The sequence below is a fragment of the Juglans regia genome, chromosome 1 (genome assembly GCF_001411555.2).
Source record: "Juglans regia cultivar Chandler chromosome 1, Walnut 2.0, whole genome shotgun sequence".
Taxonomy (NCBI): domain Eukaryota; kingdom Viridiplantae; phylum Streptophyta; class Magnoliopsida; order Fagales; family Juglandaceae; genus Juglans; species Juglans regia.
The window spans coordinates 43,108,195-43,133,347 of record NC_049901.1 but is presented as its reverse complement, the minus strand read 5'-3'; the positions used below and the strand labels follow the sequence as shown (position 1 = coordinate 43,133,347).

Genomic DNA, 25,153 nt, shown 5'->3' with positions numbered 1-25,153 from the left:
AGATCTAGTAATTTCCAAGCCCAAGAAATAACGGAGACAACCAAGGTCTTTAATCTGGAATTCGTTATTCAAAAAAAATCTTAGAGAAGCAATGGAATCATTTCAATTGCTAGCAACTAGAAAATCATCAACATAAATTAGCAAAGCAATAAAACTGTCCCTTCATGCTTTGTAAATAAGCTGTAGTCAGACCTTGACTGGATGAAGCCGAAGGCAATGACGGATGAAGTGAGTTTAGAGTTCCATTGTCGTGAGGCTTGCTTGAGGCCATAAAGGCTTTTAAGCAATTTGCAAACCTGATTTGGTTTGCCTTTAGTGCATCCCGGGGGTTTCTTCATGTAAATTTCTTTATGTAAAGTTCCATTAAGGAATGCATTATTTACATCAAATTAATGTAAATACCATCCTTTGATGGCAGCAACACTAAGAAGGCATCTAACAGTTACAAGCTTTGCAACGGGTGAGAAAGTTTCAGTGTAATCTATGCCTTCTTGTTGAGTGTAGCCTTTAGCTACAAGTCTAGCTTTAAGTCTTTCCACAGTACCATCATATTTGAATTTAATGCGATAGACATGCTTACAACCAATTGCTTTTTTTTTTTTTAGGCAAATCAGTGATGGTCCAAGTATGATTATTTTCCAAAACTTCAATTTCAGCATCCATAGCTTTGCACCACCCAGGATCTTTAATTGCTTGGTTATATGAAGTTGGCTCATTTTGAATGGAAATGGATGAGGAAAAAGCTTGAAAAGAAGGATTAAAGTGCTTGTAAGATAAGCAATCAGAGAGAGAAAAAGACTTACCATTTTCTAAAGGATCTACTTTGGAGTCTGATTGCTGAGGTGAGGAAAGCCTGACTTGTTGACAGTGAAAATCCTTCAGATATTGCGGAGCAGTTCTGGCTCTACTGGATCTGCGAAGTGCAGGGGCAGCAGGCAAAGAAAGAATGGGATTAATGGATGGAGAAGGAGGGGAAAAGGATGAGGGAGAGGTATGGTGTGAAGGAGAAGAAATTATGGGAGTAGAGGGTTGGAAGTGGGAAAATCTGATAAAGGTGCTAAGGGAGGAGAAAAAATGGGTGTAGGTGAGTTTGTGGGAGGAGGTAAGAGAGGTGTTTGAAAAGGATAAGTAAATTCATGAAAAGTAACATCCCTTGAAATGAAGATGGTGCTAGTTTTGAGATCCAAAAGTTTGTAACCCTTGGTACCAAAAGGATAACCAAGGAATGCACATGCATGACCTCTAAGGTCAAATTTTTTTCTATTTTGGATAAGTGTGGCAGCAAGACATAGAGAACCAAAAATTCTCATATGAGCATAATCGGGTTTCTTATTAAAGAGAAGCTCATAGGGAGTTTTATTGTGTAGAATGGGTGAGGGAAGTCTATTAATGATATATGTGGCTGTAAGGATGGATTCAGTCCAGTAATTTAAAGGAAAACCAGCTTGAAAAAGGAGGGCACGGGCTACATTTAACAAGTGCTGGTGCTTCCTCTCAACAATGCCATTTTGTTGAGGGGTTGCCACACAACTCTTGTGATGAATAATACCTTTTTGATTGAAAAATTATTGCATGTTAAATTCAGCACCATTGTCACTTCTTAGAATTTTAATTTTCACTTGAAATTGTGTCTCAACAAAATTGTAAAAAGCTTCAATGCATTTTCTTGTTTCGGTTTTGGCAGCAAGCAAATAAAACCATGTAGTTCGTGAAAAGTCATCAACAATAGTCAAGAAATACTTTGAGCCATCATGAGCAATTGTGGAACAAGGGCCCCATAAGTCACAATGGATGAGCTCAAAGATTCTTGATGAAGAGTGTGAGCTACCAGGAAAAAGTAAACGATGAAGTTTAGCTAAGGGGCAAATTGTGCAAGATTTTTCATTAATAGATGAAATTTGCCTGTGTACAAGAGAATCTGAAATTAACTGTAATCGAGGAAAAGATAAATGGCCTAGGCGACAATGCCATAGGTGAGTATTAGAAACAGAATTTGCAATGGAAATAAAACAATTGGAATTTTTATTTTTGCTATATGAGTTTGTCGAAAGGAAAGTGGACAGAGTTGAGGGGAGAAATTCTTTGCAAATGAGGTGGTACAAGCCATGCTTAAGCTCACCCTTCCCAATCGTTATCCATGAGTGCACGTCCTGAATAAAACAGTGAGTGGAAAAGAAGAGCAAACAACAATGGAGAGTAAAAGTTAGTTTGTTTGCTGAAATAAGGTTTAAAGAAAAAGATGGCACACAGAGAACATCATGTAAAACAATAGAGTTTGTTAACTAAATTGTGCCAATGTGTGTAACAGGAGCGGAATGGCCATTAGGCAATTTCACAAAGTAATTAATCGTGGATGTGATGGAGGTAAACAAGTTGGTGCTGCAGACCATATGGTCTGTAGCACCTGTGTCTAGTATCCAAGTGATGGAAGATGTATTTATGGATTTTTGTGTGTGTGTGTGTGTGTGTGTGTGTTGACAAAGAAATGGATGTACCAGACATTTTGGAACATGATGCTGTGTGAAGAGAGGATTGAGGTGGGTTCCTGGAGTGAATGACAGAAGCTGCAATTGGAGAATCCTGAGGTTGGATCAACGCCAATAGTTGCTGATATTGTAGTTTAGTCAAACCAACTTTGCCATCACTGTTGTCTTTAGAGTCATTGTCAAATGAAACCAGAGTTTTGTTCCTGCTTGATATAATATTTGTGGCCAGGTGGATATCCATTGAGTTTGTAACATTTCTCAATGGTGTGGCCAGTCAAGTTGCAATGTGAGCAAACGGGAGGCTCAGCATTGCCAGCCTTGAAACAGGTCTCAAAGGTATGACCAATGATTTTATAATGGCTGCAATATGGACAGTCTTTTTTGAAGGATTGGTTTGGTTTAGACAAAAATTTGGAAGGTTTCTTTACTGCCATAGCCATGGTTTCGGGGGATGGGGTATGGGAGGTCATTTGGTGGTGTCGTTCCTGCTGTTGGACAAGAGAAAAAACTTTGGGGACAGGGGGAATTGGATCTATAAGCATGATTTGGTCTCAGATGGGGGAGTAAGAGTCGTTGAGACCCATTAAAAATTGAAGCACACAATCTCTTTGGTATCTATCCAGCAAGGTTTTCATAGTACCACAATTGCAAGGGGGAATGGGATCATATATAGAAAGTTCATCCCATAGAGCTTTTAATTTTCCGTAGTAAATGCTTACCTGATCATGGTCTTGAAGCAAAGCAGCCAAAGCCTTCTTAAGTTGATAGATACGGGGACCATTTTGTTGGGAAAAGCGTTGTTGAAGATCCATCCAGATCTCTCGAGCATCATCAACAAATAGAACACTAGGCTGGAGAGAATGACTGATGGAGTTTTGGAGCCAAGAAACGGCCATGTCGTTACAGCGCTCCCAAAGCTCAAGTAAAGGGTCTTTCGGTTGAGATGGTTTGAGAAGTAATCCGGTGATAAAACTGAGTTTGTTTTTCGCGCGAAGAGCACGACACATTGAGCGAGACCATGTTGCATAATTGTCTGTGGTAAGGAGGTCAGCAACAAGGGTTAGGGCTGGGTTATCACCATGGTCGAGGCGGTATGGGTTTGCTGGATCACTAAGATTAAGGTATGCAGATGAGATGTTTGATTTTGGGTTTGATTGAAGTTCAGAAGAATCGGAGCTAGAAGTTGACATTGAAGTTGCTCTCGCTGGCTTACTGATACCATGTAAGGAGGTGAAACAATAGCAGTTTGAACAAAGAAAAGAGAAAGAGCAGATCAATGGAGGAAAAGCTCTGTTTCCATTTTCTGTAAAAGTTCTCGTGTTAATACAGGTCTATGCTCTCGAGCATATATATAGAGGACCCTCTAACAAACTAACAACCTAAGCCTCTCACTCTATGCCAGCTAATAAATATGTACAAAAGAATAAAAAACTGTTAATGCATACGACAATAAAAATAAAAGATACTGAATGTATGAAACGACTTGTAGCTTTAGTCTTGGCCTATATCTGTTGACAAATGCAGTAATACGAGGTAGAACTTGATCCTGAAGCTCTGGGCTTGCTCGACTCTGTTTCTAGGGAAAAACATGTGTGTGTTTTCTTTTACATTTTCGTGTTATTTAGGCTACTTTCTTCTGCTTTTTACACCCCGTTATTGTTATGTTTTGTAGGTGAAAGTGGTGGCAAAACTTTACTGGGGCGATGCCAGAGACAAACTATAATGCAGATGAAATAAAAGGATTGGAGAAATCGGATGGGCGTACATGATCATAAGCCGAATCGCCAGTACCTTGCTGGAGATGGAAAGCTCTGCCTTGGGTGTGTACCAGACATTATGGAGATGGAAAGCTCATCCTTAAAGTTGAGAGTGAAGCATCATGAGTACTAGGGTTTTTGCTGGAGAGAAAGTGAAAGAGGGACGGACGGGCTACGGTTTCGTCCGATAGGCAGCGGGTTGGACCCGCATCTAATTTCAACATGAATTTATCGGGAGGATTGGGCAGGTTGGGTCCATAACTTTTTTTGCACAGGCCTAAGTAGATTGTACTTTTTCTTCCATTGTAGGAGTCATTCTGCACTTGCTGGTCCAACATGAGATCTTTTGTAACACTCTAGGAATTATTACTGGAAAAAACTAAACTTTTACTCAGATTGTTCATAAAACGCTTAGGCACATGACGGCGCCTTTACATAGCAGAACCCTACAGTGTGATCATAAAGGCCATGGGCCTGTACTAGAAGAAAATAATATCGTTTGGGAGTAGCCCAGTTGACAACAAGCCATAAAGAAAAATAATTAAAGGAGTTAACTAGATGAATCCACGCAGGGATTCGGCCCAGGTATAAATCCGTAAGCCCACGTTGTTGGGCCCAGCCCAAGACTCCATTCACTAACACTTCAGTTCACTTCACTTCAGACACACGCACACATAACACTTCAGTTCACTTCGGCACTTCAGTTCCCCTATTACGCGAACCCTAACTTCATCTTCTCTTCCCGAACTCGCCCAGCCGCCACCGCTCCTTGCACCTGGTCAACCCAACGCCGACAGATGTGTTACATCTTTATTGCTGCCATTGCTTCTGTTGTTTCGCTTGCTTTGATCTACAGAATGTTTCCTTAATAACTTAAGGAGAGAATCTACAGTGTCACTCTCTTTGCCTTGCTCTTTCAAGGTTTCAATCTTCTTTTCTACTTTGCTTGCTCTTTCGAAGCTGAGCCTGAACCTTCCTGAACAGCTCAACTATCTCCTTCTCCCTAGGTCCAGGGGCTGCAGTTGCATGGAACTTTGGGGTATTGTAGAGGGAGAGTAATGGTCCATTTTTCGATGATAACGCATCAGATTCATTGAGGTTATCAAAGCGCTCTCTCTCTCCATTTTGCCTGTGCCTGTTTCTAGAGAAGCCATGCCTGTTTTGCCTGGAGAAGTCTGGATTTCTCCTATGACCACTAGAACTTGCTTTGCCTGCTCCCTTAGAAGCATCTTTTTGTGATCCAATCTTGACCTGTGAATGGAATCTATAGTCAACACGAGAAGAAGAAGATACAGTGGTTGCTCTTCCAAAAACTCCTTGACAAGGAACTCAGTTGCCTTCCACCACTGCACAACCTGCAAGAAACCCAAGATTTATATCTAAAGAAACCAAGAATCACAGTGAAAAAATTTCTTTTTTCTTTTTAACTTATAACCACATCAACACTAAGCCATCAGATGTGACTCCCACATAAAATAGAAATATTCAAGATTAAATCATTTAAATACCATATAAAAGGCTGATGGTGCTTTTTGCATCTATGCATTCTTATAAACATGAGATCTTTGTTGCTGCCATTCTTGGTGCAAGCCATTCTTGGTTGTAAAATGCATCTAATGAGAGCTTTTTAAAGTTGTGTAGTATTATAGTGCATTATAGAGATTGTAGTGCTCTGTTGTGCTTGTGGCAGTTGTACCAAGTAGTTGATCTGGTGTTCACGAGTTTATTGGTCATAAGCTTGTAATGCTCTGCAATTTTCTCTGGCATCTGATGTATATTGGTTTATAACTTCATGTACAGGACTTTTGGCTAGTGAAATCTTATTTAGGCAAGATTCATGGACGTAACTTCCTCGTCTTCTACTCCAAGGGATGGATTACACACCACCGATAGCACTAAAGCAGATTCATAGAGGCCATAGCATAGGTACTCGTCAGACTGCTCATACTCTGTAATTGCAGTAACATTGAAAAAACAGCGTTTCCAGAAGAGTTCCGTAAAACGAGAGAGCAGTTCCCCTTGCTAACTGTACATCACAAAAATGACAGGGTTGCAATGTGTGCATTTATGTTCAAAACCCCATTAAACGAATGTGTCACAAGCTCATGGATAAAAAATATATTAATGTCAAAATCTTAAAACAATCCCAGATTCCCAGATTCCCAGCTCCATAATAATATGTTCACTTATCAGACAGCATAAAACCTCACAACCTGCTTTATATTGGATCGGCATACAGGGCAAACACCTTTCTTGGCCTTGATCTCAACCAAACAGGACATGCAACCAGCCATATGACCACAGGGAATGCATGCTCCCTCTATTGGAGCTTCCCAACATATGATACACGAGGAAGAACTGCCTTCATCTTTCACATCATTTGTTACAGAAGCCCCATCCTCTGTGGCTGGAACAGACCAGTCCACTGGGCTGAAATCAATGGATGGATAGTGAATTGGCCCTTCGTCCAAACACTCCTTAGGAATAGGAGGAGCAGATGGAACTGAAGCTGAAGCGGATGTAGAAACGCCACTGTTTGTGGGAGCAACAGGAGAAACATTACCACTGGTTTGCCCATGTTGAGTTGTAATGCCAACCGTCCCAGAATCAGGCAAATCCCATCCATTGTAATCTTCTTTTGAAGGCTCATCCATCCTTCCATTGCGGCTTACATTTATGTTTGCAGTTCCTACAGCAGGGGGTCTCTCAACAGCTTCTGCAGAAGTTTGAGGTGCAGCTTCTAGAGTTGAGGTTTGTGTATTGTCAAGCACTGGGGGAGGCATAACCTGAAAGTGGAGACAATAAACGGCAATGTTGTGGGTTCTTTATGCTCCAATTTGATTTGGTTAAGGATGAATCAAAAGAAAAAGAGATCATTAAGATGCTCAAGGTTCCTTCCCCAGCTACTGTATTCACTCTCCTAAATATCCATTTACAGTCTTAATTACACAAAAAATAATAGTATAACTTCTAATTCTTTATTTGGGTGGAGCCAAACTTGATGAGCAGAAATTTCTTTGGGGCTGAGCTTAGGCATACCTGCACCCTGCCCAATTGACTGATTCATAACTAACTCATCATTCATCCTGATGTAAAAGTAGCTATTGTTGTTATGCAAGCAGATTGTCCCATAAATAAACCAAAAGAAAATTCCAGTATTCAAACTAATTTGTCATTAATGTGTTTCGGAACAAGATTTTTAAAATGTACTCCATAGTGCATTGCAATGTTTTAACTTGGTTAAACAAGTGGCCAAAAGAAATAGCCATATTTCTTGTAGCATCAAGACAAGTTACAGTTAATAAGTCATTATGTTACTGAAGAATACACTGCAAACATTCTATTGTGAACCGGAACATGGTTTCCATTACTATGAGCAGTCATCCATACCAACAAATTTAGAAATCCATGCAACTATCATGCATGAAATGCAAAAACTTGTAACATGCAGCAGAATTACATTCTGTGAATACTTTTTGATAGTGTACCTGAGGAATTCCTACGCACGCATTATGTAACCCTTGAAGTTGCTGTTTATCACCCTCGATGGTGGATGCAAGCTTATACCGAGTTTCTGATAAGAAATACGTGATTAGTAGATACAAACAGCTCAGCAAGACAGCAAGGAGCATAGACATTAAATATACGCCATTATTTAAAAAGAAAAAAGAAAAAAGAGTAAAATGGTGTTCAGTAAAACATGCTCTTTTTCCATTTTAAATAGGTGATCTTTATTTATCAGAAAAAAAAAATGGTCAGTTGCGGTTTCAACTCCAGATGAACTAGGACATCCACCTCAAACAAGTAAAAATCCAGAATTAAAAAAGAATAAAACATTTGGGCAAACATGGTATGACATGTTGATTAACATTTTACATGCTTATTTATCACTTTTAAGAAATAATAATTTCAATAGCAAGAATTACTGGTAAACTGGTCAACTATAGTTAGTGCTGGCTCCGTTAGTGCTGGCTCCTTTTGATGAAAATCAGGTTCCTCAATTTTGGCCTTCCAAAGAGCAATAACTGAGCGAGGCTGCGCATCCTGTTCATTGATCAAAATCACAGTTTATATGAAGCACAAAGATATGGTAGGATATGAACCTGAAAAACAATTTTTTTGAAGTACAAACAGACAAATGCACAAATAAAGGAGTAGGTAATGAAAGAGTAGGGTCTGTTTGGCAACACAATTATTCTCAAGTATTCTTAGATATTTCCTTTCCAAACATCACTAAAACACAACACTTTTCAATTTCAAATTTTCAACTTTTTCATCTAATTATTACAACTTTCTCAAACTCCTAAACAAAACACACAAACAATATTACTTTTTCAAATTTCAAAAAAAAATTATATTCAAACAATTTTTTACCTTTATAATATTTTTATTCAACTTTTTCTCTCTCATTTCCCAAAACTTAATAAAACATCTTAACTCAAATCATTTAACTACTATTCACAGATATACTGAGATATTCTAAGTATCCAAATAGGCCTTAACCAGTTAACATATCTTGAAGTACAAATTATAAGTAACGTTTCTTCTATTCTTAGAGGAATTACTCTACGAGTTCAGCTGGTAGCAAGAAGTATTTTTGGCCGCTACTTTAGTAGCTCAACAAATTTTAGTGGATTCTCCCCTCAAAAATAGGGGAAAAAGGATGCAGCACAATGATGGGTATAAAACCCAAATTCTGTTTATGTGGGCAACACCTCAGAGCCAGAGAACCACATGAATAAGGGAGAAATTTATTGCTGCGGCAATCATTATCATTCATCCACCAGCCAGTACCAGGAACTTGGTTTGCGGCTGTAGCAACTCAAATGCAAAAATTTGGATACAATGGCAAATTTAAGAAGTGCTTTGAATCCTTATTGTGAGGAAAAACCTAGAGAGGAAAAACCATGACCCAACCAGGTTTACAATCCATTAAATTAGCAAATCATGGACAGAATTGTTGCATTGGCATTCAGACATAGAAAGGAGCCAGCCAGATTCACATAGAGTGTCTTCTATTATAACAATCATATCGACCGATTAACTTAAGAGACCAAGCATATACAAAAGAAAGAAAGGCTAAAACACATCCATTAGGTTGTGCGCCCACACCGCATTTTCTACCCAAGGTTTATCTTTGCGCTAAGGTGTTAATCAAGAATAATTTCTAGAATCTTTGAAACAAACTGAATATATGCCAAGGTCCTTTGGACCAGATGGTATAAGACCTGGTCTCCAAATGGGAGAACCAAGTTCGAACCCCCACCCCTGTATCAAAAAACAAAAACTGAATATATGAACATCTATGCTCAAGGTTGAGTAGGGATGCCAGCATGTATCAGCCAGGGTCATACAACTCATACCATACTATTACTTTCTATGATATCATAGATAGATACCATCTAGCAGTCTTACTCATCTTTTTTTTTCCCATAATCCAATTTCATAATAGGTAATGGCAGCCAAAAGAAAGATAAATACTCCCACCAAACAAAGAAATTAGAATCACAAAAGTATAAAACCATAAATAACTTCACCGACTATGTTCTGTCATACTTGCAAAGTACGATATATTTTGAGCTCCATTTTGAGAGGCATTGTAGAATTACTGGAACCAAAAGGTATAACAACAACCCAACTGCATGCAATGAACTCATATCAGCAACCATAAACATATATAGGGATCTTTTTCTATTTACTTATTAAAGAAACATATATAGGGATTTTTTTAATAGTAAAATGCTTAAATCCCTTTGGGAAAAATGGTAGATATTGTATCTATAACTAGCATTTGTGTGCTCTCAAAGGTGCATGATCGAAAATGATATCCATAAAAAGAGCATTATAGAAAATGCAGTGAAGACTTATCAAAAAAAAAAAATATGCAGTGAAAATAGAGAATGTGAATGGTATACAGACATTGTTCTTGATAACAGTTTAGGCACTAATGCTTCAAGAAAGCTTGGACCATAAAACTCCCGCAACCAGCCAGAGAAATAGCAGACATGATTCTGAAAAGCAACAAACAAAGAATACAGCTTTGAACAAATTAGACTGCAGAGAGAGAGAGAGAGAGAGAGAGAGCTTTCGAGTAATTGCAACTTTTAAATTTCTCACTCACACCTCAATTGCACGAACAATATTGGCGTGCCCTTTTACTCTGGCAACATCAAGCGGAGTTTGACAATCATCATTCCTCACCAGGGTATTTGCTGCAACAGTTATTAATAAACTAGTCCTTTAGATGTGGCAAAATAAATATCACGCTAATAAATGATATCAGCTTGTTGCAGCAACGAAGCCCATCCACATTAATATGATAAAACAAACCTCCATGGGAAAGAAGTAACTTAACAGACTGTTCCAAGCCTTTTTCTGCTGCGTGATGTAAAGGAGTACCCGTATGAGGCCCTGCCAAAAATGAAACAAATCAGAAAGCAATCAAGAAGATACAATTAATCTTTCCTGTTCATAGTATTGCTATTATTTAAAGTGCCACACGACTTTTGTAACTGTTTTATCATGATTATTTTGTTTTTTCAGTTGTTATGTTAATGAAATAATTAGTAACTTGGTGTAAGAACATGAAGTAAATTAAACACGAATAACTTTGTGTATGTTATGCAACAAGACATACGTCTGACTTTCAAACTACCCCATTTGTAACATAATAGCCAACGATTCAGTTGACAATGTAAGACTTTCACATGCATACCAGGACAGTAAGCATTGACGTTGGCACCCAATTCAATAAGAGTTTTGGCAACATGAATCAGTTCGGGATTCATGCATGCCAAAATGAGAGGGGTCCTTCCTTCTCTGTCAGTCCACTGTACAAAAATCAAATTGTCAAAACGTTCTCCATAAACACGCATAGAGCAACCACATACAGCTTTGAGCAAAAGAATCAAGTTTTAGAATTAACACGAAGAAGTGTTTCTGTTAGAGAACCAGTACAATCAGTTTCAATCACGAAGATACAGTCCCAAGTTATTTTCTTAACAGAATCGATGACTATAACAAAGACCCAAGATGACAGGATACCCTGACTTGATAAATTCACCATAGTTTGTTTATTCTTGTACCAAAAAATGTCGTTTATAGTCATTCGTACTTAATTCTCAATAACCAGATTGATGCTTCCACTGCCAGAAAAATCAACAACCATGTGAAAGCCCATTATGCTAACCGCTACTCCCAAACTTATCAGAAATGAAGAATAAGATGTAGATGATTGAACTTAAAATGTTGAGAATAAACGAATTAGGAGGGGGGGAGGAAGAGGAGCATCGTTGGCTTTACCTCAAGGCTAGCACCTTCACTGCAAAGAGCTTTGATGGCTTCCACGTTTCCAGTGCTGACCAGTTCATAGAGCAACTCCGCTCTGGGTCGTTGTTGGCTCATGGAATTGCTTTGGCCCATAATTCAAGATTCAAAAAGAAAGGAAGTAACAAGAGAGAAAAACAGAGAGCAACAGAAAATCTGAAGCCAAAAGAAAGCAGAAGAATCCACGGGAGAGCAAAATCTGTTAAGTCTCTGAATTGTAAATGGGTTTTGAATAACACGCTCGCTCAACAGTTTTTTCAGAAACTTTTTTCAATTTTTTTTTTTTTTTTTTTGAGAAGGTTTTTCAGAAACTTAGCAGCGAAGATAAGTCCGGGGTTGCTTCAGAGGAGGAGGCTTCCGATATTCTTGAACGTTTGGGATTTTCGAAGGACAATGCTGCCCCTTATCTAATCTTTTATATAATTCTTTTATAGATGTCAATACCAATTTATGAGATTATTTTATATAATTTTTTTTTATAAATGTAATTGTACTTAAATTAAAAATATTAATTATTTTTAAATAATTCCATTTAAGAAATTTTATATTATACATTATATTATTTAATATAATTGATGTAAAAGGTTTATAAAATATACTAAATATATTAAATATGAGATTCTTAAATAAATTTTCTCTTTAAAAGTACTACTCACTCACGTGACGAATATTAAAAGAGAGTGACATTTCTGTCAGTCCCTTGGTTTTATTTTTTTAATAAAATTTGGACCCTGAGATATTCTCTTCAAAACTGTTCATGGTTCATTCAAAACAACGACAATTATCAATAGAAAAAATATACATTTCCTTTCGGTGCTCTATTATAAACAGGGAGAAACAAGAGCTGTATTTATTATTTCCTCCATGGTATTACGAATTAAGCAAGCAAAACAGATCAACTTTGCCGGCAAAGATGCTGAAAAATGCAATTGCTAATCAAAGTCCGAGACTTTCCCCTATGATCTTACCATCAAAATAAGAAACACCCCCAGCATGTTGAATTCGATGCATTTTAACCAAAAAGTAACATGACAAGAGAGACAACAGTAAACAATCTCAACATGGACATCAATAGCTCATATCCAAAAAGACCTAGGAAATGGATAAAGGAAAGATTCAGAACTCGCCAGTCATTGAAGCCCTCGGGAGGGTTAGAACAGGAGTACAAAACAAACTGATCATAAGTGTCTACTACCAAAACAAACTAAAACAAACCTATAAACGAAGAAACGCTATCATGTTTTTGCTTTAGTCATACATCATAGATCATACCAAACTCCCACTTAGCAATTCCACAAGCTCACTCTTCTTCATCTTTGAATACCCTCTTAGACCAAGAGACTTTGCAAGTGCCCTTAATTCTGGTAGCTTCAATGTACTCAAATCCCCATGCTCATTTTTTGGCTGCAAAACTCCATTCTCATCATTAAAAGGTTCGTCAGCATCTGAACTCTCACCTTCTGAAAAATTGGCAAGCCTACTATCTAGAAAAGTGGCCTTTGGCTTGGGCTCAGGCTCAAGCTCCAGCTCCAGCTCTGGTTCTGGCTCTGGCTCTGCTTCCAACTCTTGCTCCAACTCTTGTTCAGGCTTTAGACCCTTCTCAATTCGATTATCATCTCCCTTCTCACTTGAATTCACATGTGGCATGGTATTGATGGTTTCCACACCAGAATAAATAGGCTGGTATTTAACACGAGGGATAGGAGACTTGCGTTGGAAATTTGACACGGGCCTACCTAAGAAAGTGCCATTACGTTCTTGGGCCTCATCCTTCAGACCGTTATTTGAATTATAGTAGATTGTACTTTTTCTTCCATTGTAGGAGTCATTCTGCACTTGCTGGTCCAACATGAGATCTTTGTTACTGCCATTGCTTCTGCTGTTTCTCTTGCTTTGCTCTACAGAGTGTTTCCTTAATAACTTAAGGAGGGAATCTACAGTGTCGCTCTCTTTGCCTTGCTCTTTCAAGGTTTCAATCTTCTTTTCTACTTTGCTTGCAGCTCTCTCTCGAAGCTGAGCCTGAACCTTCCTGAACAGCTCAACTATCTCCTTCTCTCTAGGTCCAGGGGCTGCAGTTGCATGGAACTTTGGGGTATTGGAGAGGGAGAGTAATGGTCCATTTTTCGATGATAATGCATCAGATTCATTGAGGTTATCAAAGCTCTCTCTCTCTTCATTTTGCCTGTGCCTGTTTCTAGAGAAGCCATGCCTGTTTTGCCTGGAGAAGTCTGGATTTCTCCTATGACCACTAGAACTTGCTTTGCAGACTAAAGCTGCTCCCTTAGAAGCATCTTTCTGTGATCCAATCTTGACCTGTGAATGGAATCTATAGTCAGCACGAGAAGAAGAAGATACAGAGGTTGCTCTTCCAGAAACTCCTGAACAAGGAAGACAGCTGCCTTCCACCACTCCACAACCTGCAAGAAACCCAAGATTTATATCTAAAGAAACCAATAATCACAATGAAAAAATTTCTTTTTTCTTTTTTACTTATAACACACATCAACACTAAGCCATCAGATGTGACTCCCACATAAAATAGAAATATTCAAAATTAAATCATTTAAATACCATATAAAAGGTTGATGGTGCTTTTTGCATCTATGCATCCTTATAAACATACCGATTAAAGCAGGGCAAAAGCACAAATAATAAAGTTTGGCCCAGCACACAATGCATGCTGCAAGAGGACCAAACTAAAATAACCAACACTACGTAAGGACATTGAATTCTTAAACACTAACCAACCGTTTCTGAAACATTTATTATTTGAAAGCATGAGCATCCAAGTTCAGGTTGAGTTATTAACTTACCACACGCATGGATTTAGTGATCTTAAATCTATTGAAATAACTGACTTCTTATTAGCAAGTTTAAATATCAACTAATCGGAAAGCAACCTTGAACTCTAGTGTCAGCACTATACATGATGTAAGTGGCATATATTTTTTATAACTAGAGAAGAGGCCCCTGACTATAAATTGTACAAAAAGGAATCTAGGCCCCATTTGGATGTTAAGCTGAGTTGATATAAGTTGAATTCTTTATGAATAGTAGTGAATTGAGATGGTGGAGTGAGTTTTGTGGAGCCCACCTAAAATGAGTTTAGATGTGTTTGGATGTTAAGCTAAGTTTAGATGTATTTATGGAAAGTTGAAAAAAATTGTGGGTTCATGTATAAATAGGTATTAAGTTGAAAAGAGTTGTGCGTCTCATGTGTAAAGAGGTTTTGAGTTGATATGAGTTTAGTGATTTGAGATTTGAGAGTTGAGTGTTTGGATATTAGACTCGGCTTAAAATTAAACTGATCTCAGTTCAGTCCAAGTTCCAAACGGGAGCTGCTTGTTAAAATTAAACTTAAAAATGTTAATCCAAAAGGTTGACCTTATATGTAGATTCATGCTTATAGCAAACCCCCCTAGTAGTTTACGATTTATCCAACAAAAATGAAAACAAAACTTTTAAACAATCAATAAATGCAACAGTACAAGTGCCATACCAATACACTAACATTATAACATAGTTAACCAAATTCAAGACTGAAAGCATTTCAACAAACAGATAGCGGGCAACACGAAATCCACAACGGCGGTACAAATTATTTGTTCATTTCCCATAATTTTTCCTACTGTATTACGCCAAACATGTCCACTCTCCTTGACCCCTTTCACGGCAACAACCAGCATTCAAATACACATATACATAAACAAAAGCGAGAAAAAAAAAAATCTTAGTAACCAATCACCATAAGAACGTCCATTTAAAAGAAGTGTTGAAATTTCAACAAAAAGAAAAGAAAAGAAAAAACTGGGAGACACCCAGAACCGAGTTTTTTTTCTTTCTTTGTCCCACCGTTTCTGAAGAACGAAACACGGAAACAGAAAGAACAGAAGAAGCACAAAAGGAAAGTGGGAGCTGGAGAATAATAAAGAAGACAAGTACCTGGGACGTTCTTGGCGATGAGGTGGACTCCTTGAAACATTGCTCGTACAGGGAGATGTTGGCTGGAGTAAGTTCAACGGTGGTTTAGTTTTGCATTTTACGCAGTCAGGTTTTCTCTGAGTAGGAGGCTATGATGTTTGGCAAAATTATATAGCCATTGATAAGGGACTTGTTGGGTAATATACGGTTCTCATAGGGACAAGAGTGGGTGAAAGGAGGAGTGACTTCACTGACTTGTTATAAACTCAAGGTGGCTGTGGGTTGGGCTAGTTTCGAGTTGGGTCATTTGACCCGAATCACCGTATTTCTTTCTTTCTTTCTTTCTTTGTTACAACTTTTATTATTTAAATCATATTAATTGATATGATGATTTAAGCAATTTTTTATGTCAAATATTTAAATAAAATATAAATATAAATTAAAATATATTATATTACTTTGCGTGATTAAAAATGACAAAATATAAGATAAAGAACATCATTTTCCTCCATTCTTTTTTTTCCTAATCTTTTTAGTTTCAACAACTTCCCACAATAATTCCTTAAGATGGATCAATGTGATCTAATAATTATTTAATGATGAAACAATATTTATATAAGACAAATATTATGTACCCTTGAAAGGGGAAAAAAAAACAAATTTTTAAATTTCACTGAAACACACATGCACTAAAAGATTTATGTATTAGATATGCCTTTTTGTATATAAAATAATGGTATTCTTCCATCATAGCTATGTCATGTCATGTCATATCATATAATATGTGTGCGCTCACACTCACATGCATATATGGTTGATTAATAAGACATAAGATCTTCATGTCTTTTTGTATTTATTACTCTTTTTTGTATTGAGTTGATGGAAAAGAAATCAAGTGATCGGCATTGCGTTGTTGTAATAGAAAATGAGGTCACCGGCAAAAAAATAAATACTAGATGAAGATACTCGCGACCACATTTTGGGAAAAGACAATGTAATAAAGTCTTCTCGTTGCGAAAGGGATCAAACCATACAGCAGAGTCTTTCAACTATGGGTGTCAAATCGTGTTAACGGGTCGTGTTCGTGTCGTGTCAAGACATATATATTATACTATATAGGTCAACCCTAACCCGACCCGTTAAGCTTATCGTGTCAAAATTTTAAATCCTAACACGACCCAATAACATAACGGGTCATGTCGTGTCAACCCGTTTTGACCTATTTATGTAAATGAATTAAAATAAACCCAAAATTAACCTTTTTAATCTAGTTAAGTTTAACATAAATTTATATAAATGTTAAAATCACAATATCTATAAAAAAAAATATAAAACTAACTACAAGTCCAAAATTACAATCTAAACAATGAAAATATCAAAATTAAAATTCCAACAATTTTATTTTTTAGGCATAAGGGTATAATTGTAATTTTAACTTTCTTAACGTGTCATAACAGGTCATAATAAGTTGACCCGTTATCAATCCGTTAAACTATCGTGTCTTAACGGGTCAACCCGTTTTGACCCGAACCCGTTAAGGGTAAACCCTAACCTGCTTTTATCGTGTCGTGTTCGTGTTGGATTAATGGGTCGTGTCACATATTGACACCCCTACTTTCAACGTCCTGAACCTTTTATCTGCTTTCCGCAGTCATAAACGCAAATAAAGCGGGATGGCAAAGGCAAGCAAGAATTGCTATCCCCCCCCCCCCCCAAAAAAAAAAAAAAAACAAAATCGAAACTGCTATATAACTATATGAAAGAAAATCTCCTCCGTATCATTCAATATCACATCAAACAAGACCAGGTTCGATACCACTTGAACTAACTTCTAATGTTAAACAATCTATCATTTAAACCCACTCATGTCCATTCTAGCTATGATTGTTTCTTCTTTTTTCACGAAAGCTGACCTTAGAATGAATATATTGATGGTAGTTTTCAAGTGTCAAGATTTAATTAGGAAAAGAAAATCAAATTTGGTGAAAATGCAAAGCATGATCTTTGAATTAGATTGGCCAACTAAGCCATTAGAACATGAAAATACAGGCAGTGTAAGTGTATTACACTTTTATTGCAGAGCAAAAGGAAAAACAAAGACTGCCCTGTCTAGATGACAATCCCAGTGGTTTGTAGAGCATAAAAAGCATGTTAAAACACGTCCAAGTATGGTCTGCAGGTAGGGTGAAAAATCAGAACAGCTTTCAGAATTAGATGTTACATTCAAAGCTTGGCAATGGCAAGCTCAAAGGCAATTAAAGGCAAGCCATGAGTCCTAAGATAAGCATCCAGAACAGCAACAGATGGATTCCTTTTCCGTTTCGCTCTTTTGGCTAGTTTTTAACACTACCATACTTTTTGAAAGCAAGCTAAATATAGATGAACCTCAATTCGGAGCAGGCCGCATCATATGCTCCAGTTGGAAAGAATGACCAGATTACCCGATTGGCACACCTGGTCAAGGATAACCATGAATATACCAACCTTCCATCGCTGACAATGCAAAATCCATTCTTTTATTTCTCACTTGCAGTTCAAACAGGAAAGAAACGGTAATCCAATTGTGACAATGGGGAGGAAAAGAATTACATACACACCAAGTCAGTGCATTTTGTGGGTACAGTTTACGCTTTGTGGTTTTTTGCCATCTCATCAACATCCAGTTCGACTTCCAGCACTGGTAAATCCTTTCTCATACTGAAATGACTGGTGGAGGAAGCCAAAAATTTCAATCGTCACCAGAACTTTTATAATATAAGAAGAAAGCTGAGTCAAGGAAAATGAACTGTGAACTTGAGCAGCTCACCTGTTCTGCACAGGGCCATGATCCACAGCTGTTCGCAAAGAATATATTACCCTGCCAGCAATGTCTGTCATGGAAACTGGACCAAAGGTTCGACTGTCATTCACTTCCTGCTATTAGAGTGAAAAAAGAAAATAAATTATCCATTCATGCCGAGCATAACGAAAGATCCTTGCCACTCCAAGCATACTTTTTTCTAAATTATTGAGAAAGAAAATGAAAAATGGAGGTAATAAAGAAAAGGGGAATGCATAAATAACTACATTTGTATGATTAAGAACGCTGCCAGATGGGTAGCATTAGGACTGGGTCCAGAGGCAGAAAGTTTTTTTTTTTTATTGGCACCAGGTGTTCGAGAACAAAGTCCCAAATAATCCCGGGGGTGCACAGGCCATTGGCAAAGAGTTTTCTACAAGTGCACCTCGGGTAATTCAAGGCGAAGTTCCCCAGTCCGATGGCACTTAGAAATTGTTTTCACCCAAGAGAATTCGAACCTTAGACCTGGAGGGATCATACCACCAAGACCAAGGCCTTTACCACTTGAGCCAACCCCTAGGGATTGGCAGAAATTCCCATAATCATATAGCACGCTGTAACAAAGGGTACTGTGATATTAAAACTAGAAGAAAATCCCCCAATCTAATGGCCCCTAGAGATTGTTTGTGCCCAATGAGATTTGAACCTTAGACTCAGGGGGAGCATACCCTCAAGTCCAAGGCCTTTACCACTTGAGCCAACCCCTAGGAGTTGGGCTAATAATCCTAAGGAATGGAGTAAAATGACAATCCTCCGCCTTTGAAAGGAGCAGGTCGGGGTTTGTGGTACAGTTACCCCTGTTGAAAACACAAAAATAAAGAAGGATTCCACTTAAGTCAGTTCGAGACACAATTAAATGAATTTCGACTAACACCCACTCGTCCAAGTTTGATAACCCCCATGTCCAAAACTGTATGTCATAGATATGTGATTCCTTCTAAATAAATTTCCAACAACCAAGAGCTTGAAGTCTAAAAGACCTTCACTTTAAAGGCTACAGAGAGAGACAGGAACCTTCTAACAAACAAAGAATGAAATTTGGCAATCTCTCTCTCTCCCCCTTTTATTCAGGGAATGATGCAGATCTCCACCAACAAATTGAAGAAAAAGTAAGAGAAGACACCAAAATCTCTAGTTCCTATGAGCTTGTAGGCATGTGTAAAATCATAAGACTCAGAAAGCAGAATATTAAATACTAAAGTACTTCTCTTGCCTCAGACTCATGTTTCAGTGAACTTTTGTAATCAGCTAAAGAGGTAGATGCCTCCAAAAATTGTTTATATTATTATTAAAAAAAAGCTTCTAGAATTTAAATCATGAACTGAGTTGATAGTACTTTTATGAAACCTGTCTCATAGCCCTACTTATGAAGCTCCAAGAATAAGGATTAGATTTGATCTCTGAGATTTCCTGATGGAAAGCTCAGCATCAGAACAGTCCCAGAGTGCAGTATGTACTGCAGTATGTAGAGCAGATACAATAATAGGTTTCCTGAAGGTCCTTATATAAATCTTCTACGATTCCAAATAACTAAAAGCTAATCCTGTAACCTTGCTTGCTGGATGAAAACTGTGCTTCTGTAGCAAGAACAGCAGACAGCAACTAGGCTTAACAATTGCTCCCATTTCAATCATCATCTTTCTTCAAGTAATTAGAATGTTTGAGAGGATTATAACCGCTTCCCCAAATACCCACCCCCTACCATCCAAAATGAGAGAAAAAAGGTTAAAATTGAAATTTTGAAAGAAGAAAACTGAAAATTTGATATGTAGAATTACATGTTAATATTTCACTAAACGCTTCGAAGCATGGTGATTTCTCTCAGAAGATTAGCTTTTCCGATATGCATACCATGTATAAAGAGAAGTGGGGTAGACCGGTAAACAAACACAATTATCAGATTATTAAATAAGAAAGTCCCATCTACCTTGGGCTTTAAGTTGTCATTATCAGCCAACACCCAGCACTGGTCCTTTTCAAGAACAAAGGGCTCATCTTTTTCATCTTTAGAGACCATTTCATACCCTTCAATAGCAGCCAATCTTCTGACTATATAGTTATCTGAGTTCTGGGGGTCCTTCAACACCACAACATCTCCAACAAAAACACGCCTGCCAAAGCAACACGCATGCTGTAAATCAGATTTTAAGTCCAACAAAAGATATGAAGAAACTAGACAACAAATAAGATATCAAAGAAAACAACTATGATGTCAAAATGATCCCTCGAGTGTGGAAACAAAGGGTGGCAGCATGGTGGAACCGAAATAAAGGCTTAGATTCTTGGTTTATTGCAAGGTCATACACATATAATATTTGTTAATATAAAGTAAATTATGTGCAAGGAAGCAATATCGGAAAACCTTATCCAAACTATTGGACTCAACAATGTAAATCCTGCTTCCTTACCAATGGATTACAAGTTTATGATCTTAACCATTGTCCATGACAATCCACATTATCATTGGAAACTTTGCATTTGCTACAAAGAATCACTGTGACAAGATCATCCTTTGTCAAACAATCTGACAAAAAGAACATCTGAACCTGGTTTGGATAAAAAATTTCAATTATATTCTCTCCATTCCAGTTGGCGAGCCAGTCAACTTTCTAGGGCTTCATCAACAAGCTAATCCAGCGAACTGGTGACTGTTCCCATTACAAAAAATAAATAAATAACTGGTGACTGCACCTATTGTTTGTCAGTGTGATACTCTGCTTGAAAAACAAAGGTTTTCACACATTCAAGGAGATAAATCCAAAAGTATCATCCAAAGCTTATTGTAATTGACAACAACTCTCCCAATAACTAAAATAAAATTCTCACTTTCCATTTATATTCACAGAACTTTTAAACAAAATTCTGAAGTTCTGTGTCTCATGTATCTTGCAGATCATTCGGACAATAAACTGTTTAGGCAAGAGAAGCAGGTTTCCATTCACTCATACATGTGGGCAATTAACAAGTCTCCAGGGAAATATGATCAAGTTCAAAGATATATGCCATTTCCATATTGATTATCCTGCTAAGGTGAGCAGCATTATAGGATGGGCACCTCCCTTGAAATTCTCCTCAGAGAACACAAAAACAAAAGATTAAAATGGGACCAAAAAATCATAATACTCTTTTGGGTAAGTAAGAAAAGAAAATTATTCACACAGTTCCAAATAGGGTCATGTTTGAATTTTATAAATGTGATAGTGCTGACCAAAATTACTGTCATATAAAAGACTCGTTCCTCTAGTAAGTAGGGCAAATCAGGTTTCAATTGATTTATTTTATGCATTTTTTTTTAATTTTTTGTCATAGGGTGTCCAGAACAAAGTCCCGACTAATTCATGGGGTGCCCAGGCCATCGGCAAGGAGTTGATGCATTTAAAATTATCTGAAGTATAAGTGACATAAGGAAGTGAAAATATAAATGCTCTGACTTCTACAAATTGACACTCAACTTTGGATGCAGAAGAGGAGAAGAATGGTAAATACGACACTCAGTTTGGGAAAGGAGTAAAAACTAAATAAGTTCCAATATGAATGATGAGGGCCAGCATATATTGTAACAAGCAGAGACAATACTGGTGGTTATCTTAAGGCTTACACTCACTCCATTTTTCATCACGTGCATAAATTGTTTGAATCACAAGAAAACCATTCTACATTTAATCAAGAACATATAAGTATACAGGATTTGCAAATGAGTTCATGTTAAAACTGTTCAATTCCAAGCATATCTAAAGTCATAGGACAAACCATACCCATAAACTCAATTACTTGATGTTCCAAGTGAATCAAGAAGGAAAAATGTGATGATAAACATCAAGAAAAAATGTGATATAGTCAAGTTATTTTCTAATTGGTTTTTCTTTTCTTTCTAAAATTTTGATGGGGGAAAGCCTCGTCCAGAGTTTCTAACCCACACAAAGAAGTTGTATAAAACAAACAGATCTAGGCCTGATTGGGAACATCTTTGGTAAAAAATGACAATCTCCAAAAAAAAAAAAAAAAAAAAAACCCAGAACCCTCCCTAAAGAATAAGAGGGAGAAAATGTGAATTATAATCACATCTATCAAACGAGATGGAACAAAATGTGATAGAGATCTCTAAACTTGGAGTTGAATTCAACTGAGTTCTTATAATGGTAAGTTCAACAAATATTCTTCTAAACACTCGAGTAACTTGAAAGAAGACATTGGAGAAATATATTACAAACAGATTATTGAAGTGGGGGACCCACTTTCTGAACCCCACGTCCACTCGAAATGCCACATATGAAAGTAACTCAAGTGATCAACGGCTCAGCAGAGTAGTTGAATCCATTTAGATGTGTAGTATGATAACATTACAAGACATGACACAAGAATCATTCGAATTTGTTCGGCAAATTTAGACTAAGAATTATATACTAATCAAGACAATGGTCAAAATACAACAACCACAGCAATATAAAATTTTGACAGAAAAAAGTGTTCCCTTTTAATAAAAAGAAAGGTAATTACGTTGGATCTGCAGCTGGTAATTTCCGAACGAGAAGAGTTCCCCCTTGTGCACCTATAGTAGGGGCCATTTCCTCTCCCTTATTCCAGTGCATGTATGTTAACTTTCCCTGACATAGATTCTTCAAAACGGCATTGCCTACTTCTCTGTCTGTTATTTGACCTCTTTTATAGCTCTATATCGCAGATATGGTCAGAAAAGTATATAATGGAAACAGTTTTATGAACAAAATCCTGTGCTTTATGAACAGGAGAATCAATCTTAATTTTCTATCAAAAATGAAACGTCACTTTGCATTGGAGAAATTTACCCAGAACATGAAAAGCAAGTCAGAAACCCATTAGGAAAACTAAGCATTACTTAACGATGCATCTCTCTATGTAGGCGCTCGTATCAATTTTGGGACACTACAGTTGTAAGATTCAGACCGCACAAATTGATTCACACCATTGTCATCAGAAGCTATAAAAAAAGCTGTTTTCATCTAACAGAAAATCTCAAGACGATATTCTTGAGAGCTGAAGTGAATTCAATGCTCCTTAATAGAGGACACAGAGCGCCCCAAGCTCGCTCGCAGATCCAAGAACCAATTTTCCTAAAACGTTGTCAGGATAACACAATGATGCAAACCTCGAATATCATGCCTCAACTTTCAGAGCAAACTAAAATGAAGGTTAACCGTCACCTTCTTTCTTCCATTATAGATTGCTTTGACTAACAATTCTTCGATGTAAACATTCAAATTTAGGAAATCCCAAACACCATGAAAGCTAAAACGATTACTAGCGCATATCCCAGAAAATCCATTTTCTATTCAGAAGAAACCCCGCAAAGAAACCAGGTGATAACAAATTAGGAATTCCAATGAGAGGAATCAATCAAAATCAACAAAACCGATAAGCGAAATCACATGCAAAAAATGGTACATCGCAAAAAAAGGGAGGGACCTTCCAGCTGAGAGAGACGGAGTACTCGAGCTTGTGGGCTATGTAACGGAACCACGTCGATAGGGAAACCATCGCAAACAGGGAGACAAGGAGTTGCTGCTATTGTTGTTGTTCTTGTCTTCTACGTTTTTGAACTGTAGTTGCAGTTTCAACTTTCAAGTGATTACCAAAACCCCTAAATTATTTTTTATATTTCGGGCTCATCCATTACCACTATTTTTATAGCTTCACCAAAACTTTTCGATTTTTCTTACACGAAAACACTAGAGATAAAAAGGGATCCCGCAAAGAGATCTAACACACTGATGTGTATGTCATGTCTCCTCCTTTTTTCCTTTTTCTTTTTCTTTTTTCTCTCTTTTTTTTCCTCTTCCTGTGCATCTCCCCTCCCCCGACCACCTCAGGGCCAGCAGAAGTCGCCTCGCAAGGCAAAGGCAGAGAGGGAAAGGGGGAGGAGAGGAGGGGAGGGGAGACGCACAGGAGAGGCACTGGCGTGAGGGGAGGGGAGACGACGACGGCTTCTGCCAGCCCTGAGGTGGTCCCTGACCACTATGACAACTACGGAGAAGGCGAAAGCAGGTAGAGGTAGGCGAAGACGCATGAGAAGAGGGAGACTCACAGGGAGGGGGAAAAATAAAGAAGAAGAAAAAAAGTGGGTAGACATGGCACATTAGTGTGCCACATCAGTATTTGTGATCCCTTTGTGTCTATAACAGCTTTTACAATTAGATCCATTGTTATTAGGAGTGTAAACTCAAACCGAAAAACCGGTTCGGACCGAACCGAACCGAACCGGTTTTGAACCAGTCCGGTCCGGAACTGGTTTTTAAAATGTAAAAACCGGCCAATTCCGGTCCGGTTTCGGTTCTGGAATTTTTTGGCCCAGACCGAACCGGACCGGTTGATTAAAAAAATAAAAAATAATATTTTTATATATAAGTTTTATACAAAATATTTCATATATATTAAATATTAATATATATAATGTATAATTATAAATTTTTATATTAAATTTTATATATAATATATATATTCATATATAAAATAATTTCTTATTATAATTTATAAATTATTAAATAAAATGTTAAAACTAAATCACTAGAAGTTTATAACTAATACTAATATATAACTTATAACTCCAATAGTCTAATATTAATACTATTATATAGTCTAATATATTAATAAAAGTATAAGATAGTTTTTTTTAAATCAAACAAATTTTTTTTTATAAACAAATTTTTAATGACAAATTGTGAAACTTACATTTTAAAAAAAGGGACCGGACCGGTAAAATCGGAAGTACCGGTTTAGGAGGGTAACCGGTGCGTAATCGGTTTTGAAAAATACAAAACCGGTACAAACCGGTTCGGTTTTAGATTTTA

At 37.3% G+C, this 25,153-nt stretch overlaps 4 protein-coding genes across 9 annotated transcripts; all 4 read right to left on the bottom strand.

Moving 5' to 3' along the window:
* Positions 1–5,167: 5,167 nt before the first annotated feature.
* LOC108995936 (rho-N domain-containing protein 1, chloroplastic-like) lies at positions 5,168–5,781 on the bottom strand. Its single transcript, XM_018971612.1, has 3 exons — positions 5,752–5,781; positions 5,581–5,598; positions 5,168–5,494 (listed from the first exon to the last, which is right to left on the bottom strand). The coding sequence occupies exons 1-3, from the start codon at positions 5,779–5,781 to the stop codon at positions 5,168–5,170; spliced, it is 375 nt and encodes a 124-aa protein (XP_018827157.1).
* Positions 5,782–5,784: 3 nt separating this feature from the next.
* LOC108995959 (putative E3 ubiquitin-protein ligase XBAT34) lies at positions 5,785–11,942 on the bottom strand. Its single transcript, XM_018971640.2, has 9 exons — positions 11,546–11,942; positions 10,959–11,073; positions 10,574–10,654; positions 10,367–10,455; positions 10,163–10,254; positions 9,800–9,881; positions 8,170–8,287; positions 7,732–7,817; positions 5,785–7,029 (listed from the first exon to the last, which is right to left on the bottom strand). The coding sequence occupies exons 1-9, from the start codon at positions 11,663–11,665 to the stop codon at positions 6,433–6,435; spliced, it is 1,380 nt and encodes a 459-aa protein (XP_018827185.1). The 5' UTR covers positions 11,666–11,942; the 3' UTR covers positions 5,785–6,432.
* A 674-nt stretch (positions 11,943–12,616) lies between these two features.
* Positions 12,617–15,653, bottom strand: LOC108995960 (rho-N domain-containing protein 1, chloroplastic). Its single transcript, XM_018971641.2, has 2 exons — positions 15,512–15,653; positions 12,617–13,986 (listed from the first exon to the last, which is right to left on the bottom strand). Exons 1-2 carry the CDS (start codon positions 15,549–15,551, stop codon positions 12,836–12,838), a joined length of 1,191 nt encoding a protein of 396 aa, XP_018827186.1. The 5' UTR covers positions 15,552–15,653; the 3' UTR covers positions 12,617–12,835.
* Positions 15,654–17,641: 1,988 nt separating this feature from the next.
* On the bottom strand, positions 17,642–24,074 carry LOC108996034. Of its 6 annotated transcripts, none has more exons than XM_018971765.2 (6): positions 23,772–24,074; positions 22,827–22,999; positions 20,257–20,440; positions 18,297–18,406; positions 18,088–18,196; positions 17,642–17,944 (listed from the first exon to the last, which is right to left on the bottom strand). In XM_018971765.2, the coding sequence occupies exons 1-5, from the start codon at positions 23,841–23,843 to the stop codon at positions 18,115–18,117; spliced, it is 621 nt and encodes a 206-aa protein (XP_018827310.1). In that variant the 5' UTR covers positions 23,844–24,074; the 3' UTR covers positions 17,642–17,944; positions 18,088–18,114. The 6 variants fall into 6 exon arrangements, with proteins under 6 accessions (XP_018827310.1, XP_035550321.1, XP_035550323.1 ...); XM_035694428.1 differs by having other exon boundaries at positions 17,642–17,983; positions 18,297–18,403; positions 23,772–23,996; XM_035694430.1 differs by having other exon boundaries at positions 18,297–18,403; positions 23,772–23,996.
* Between the last annotated feature and the right edge of the window lie 1,079 nt (positions 24,075–25,153).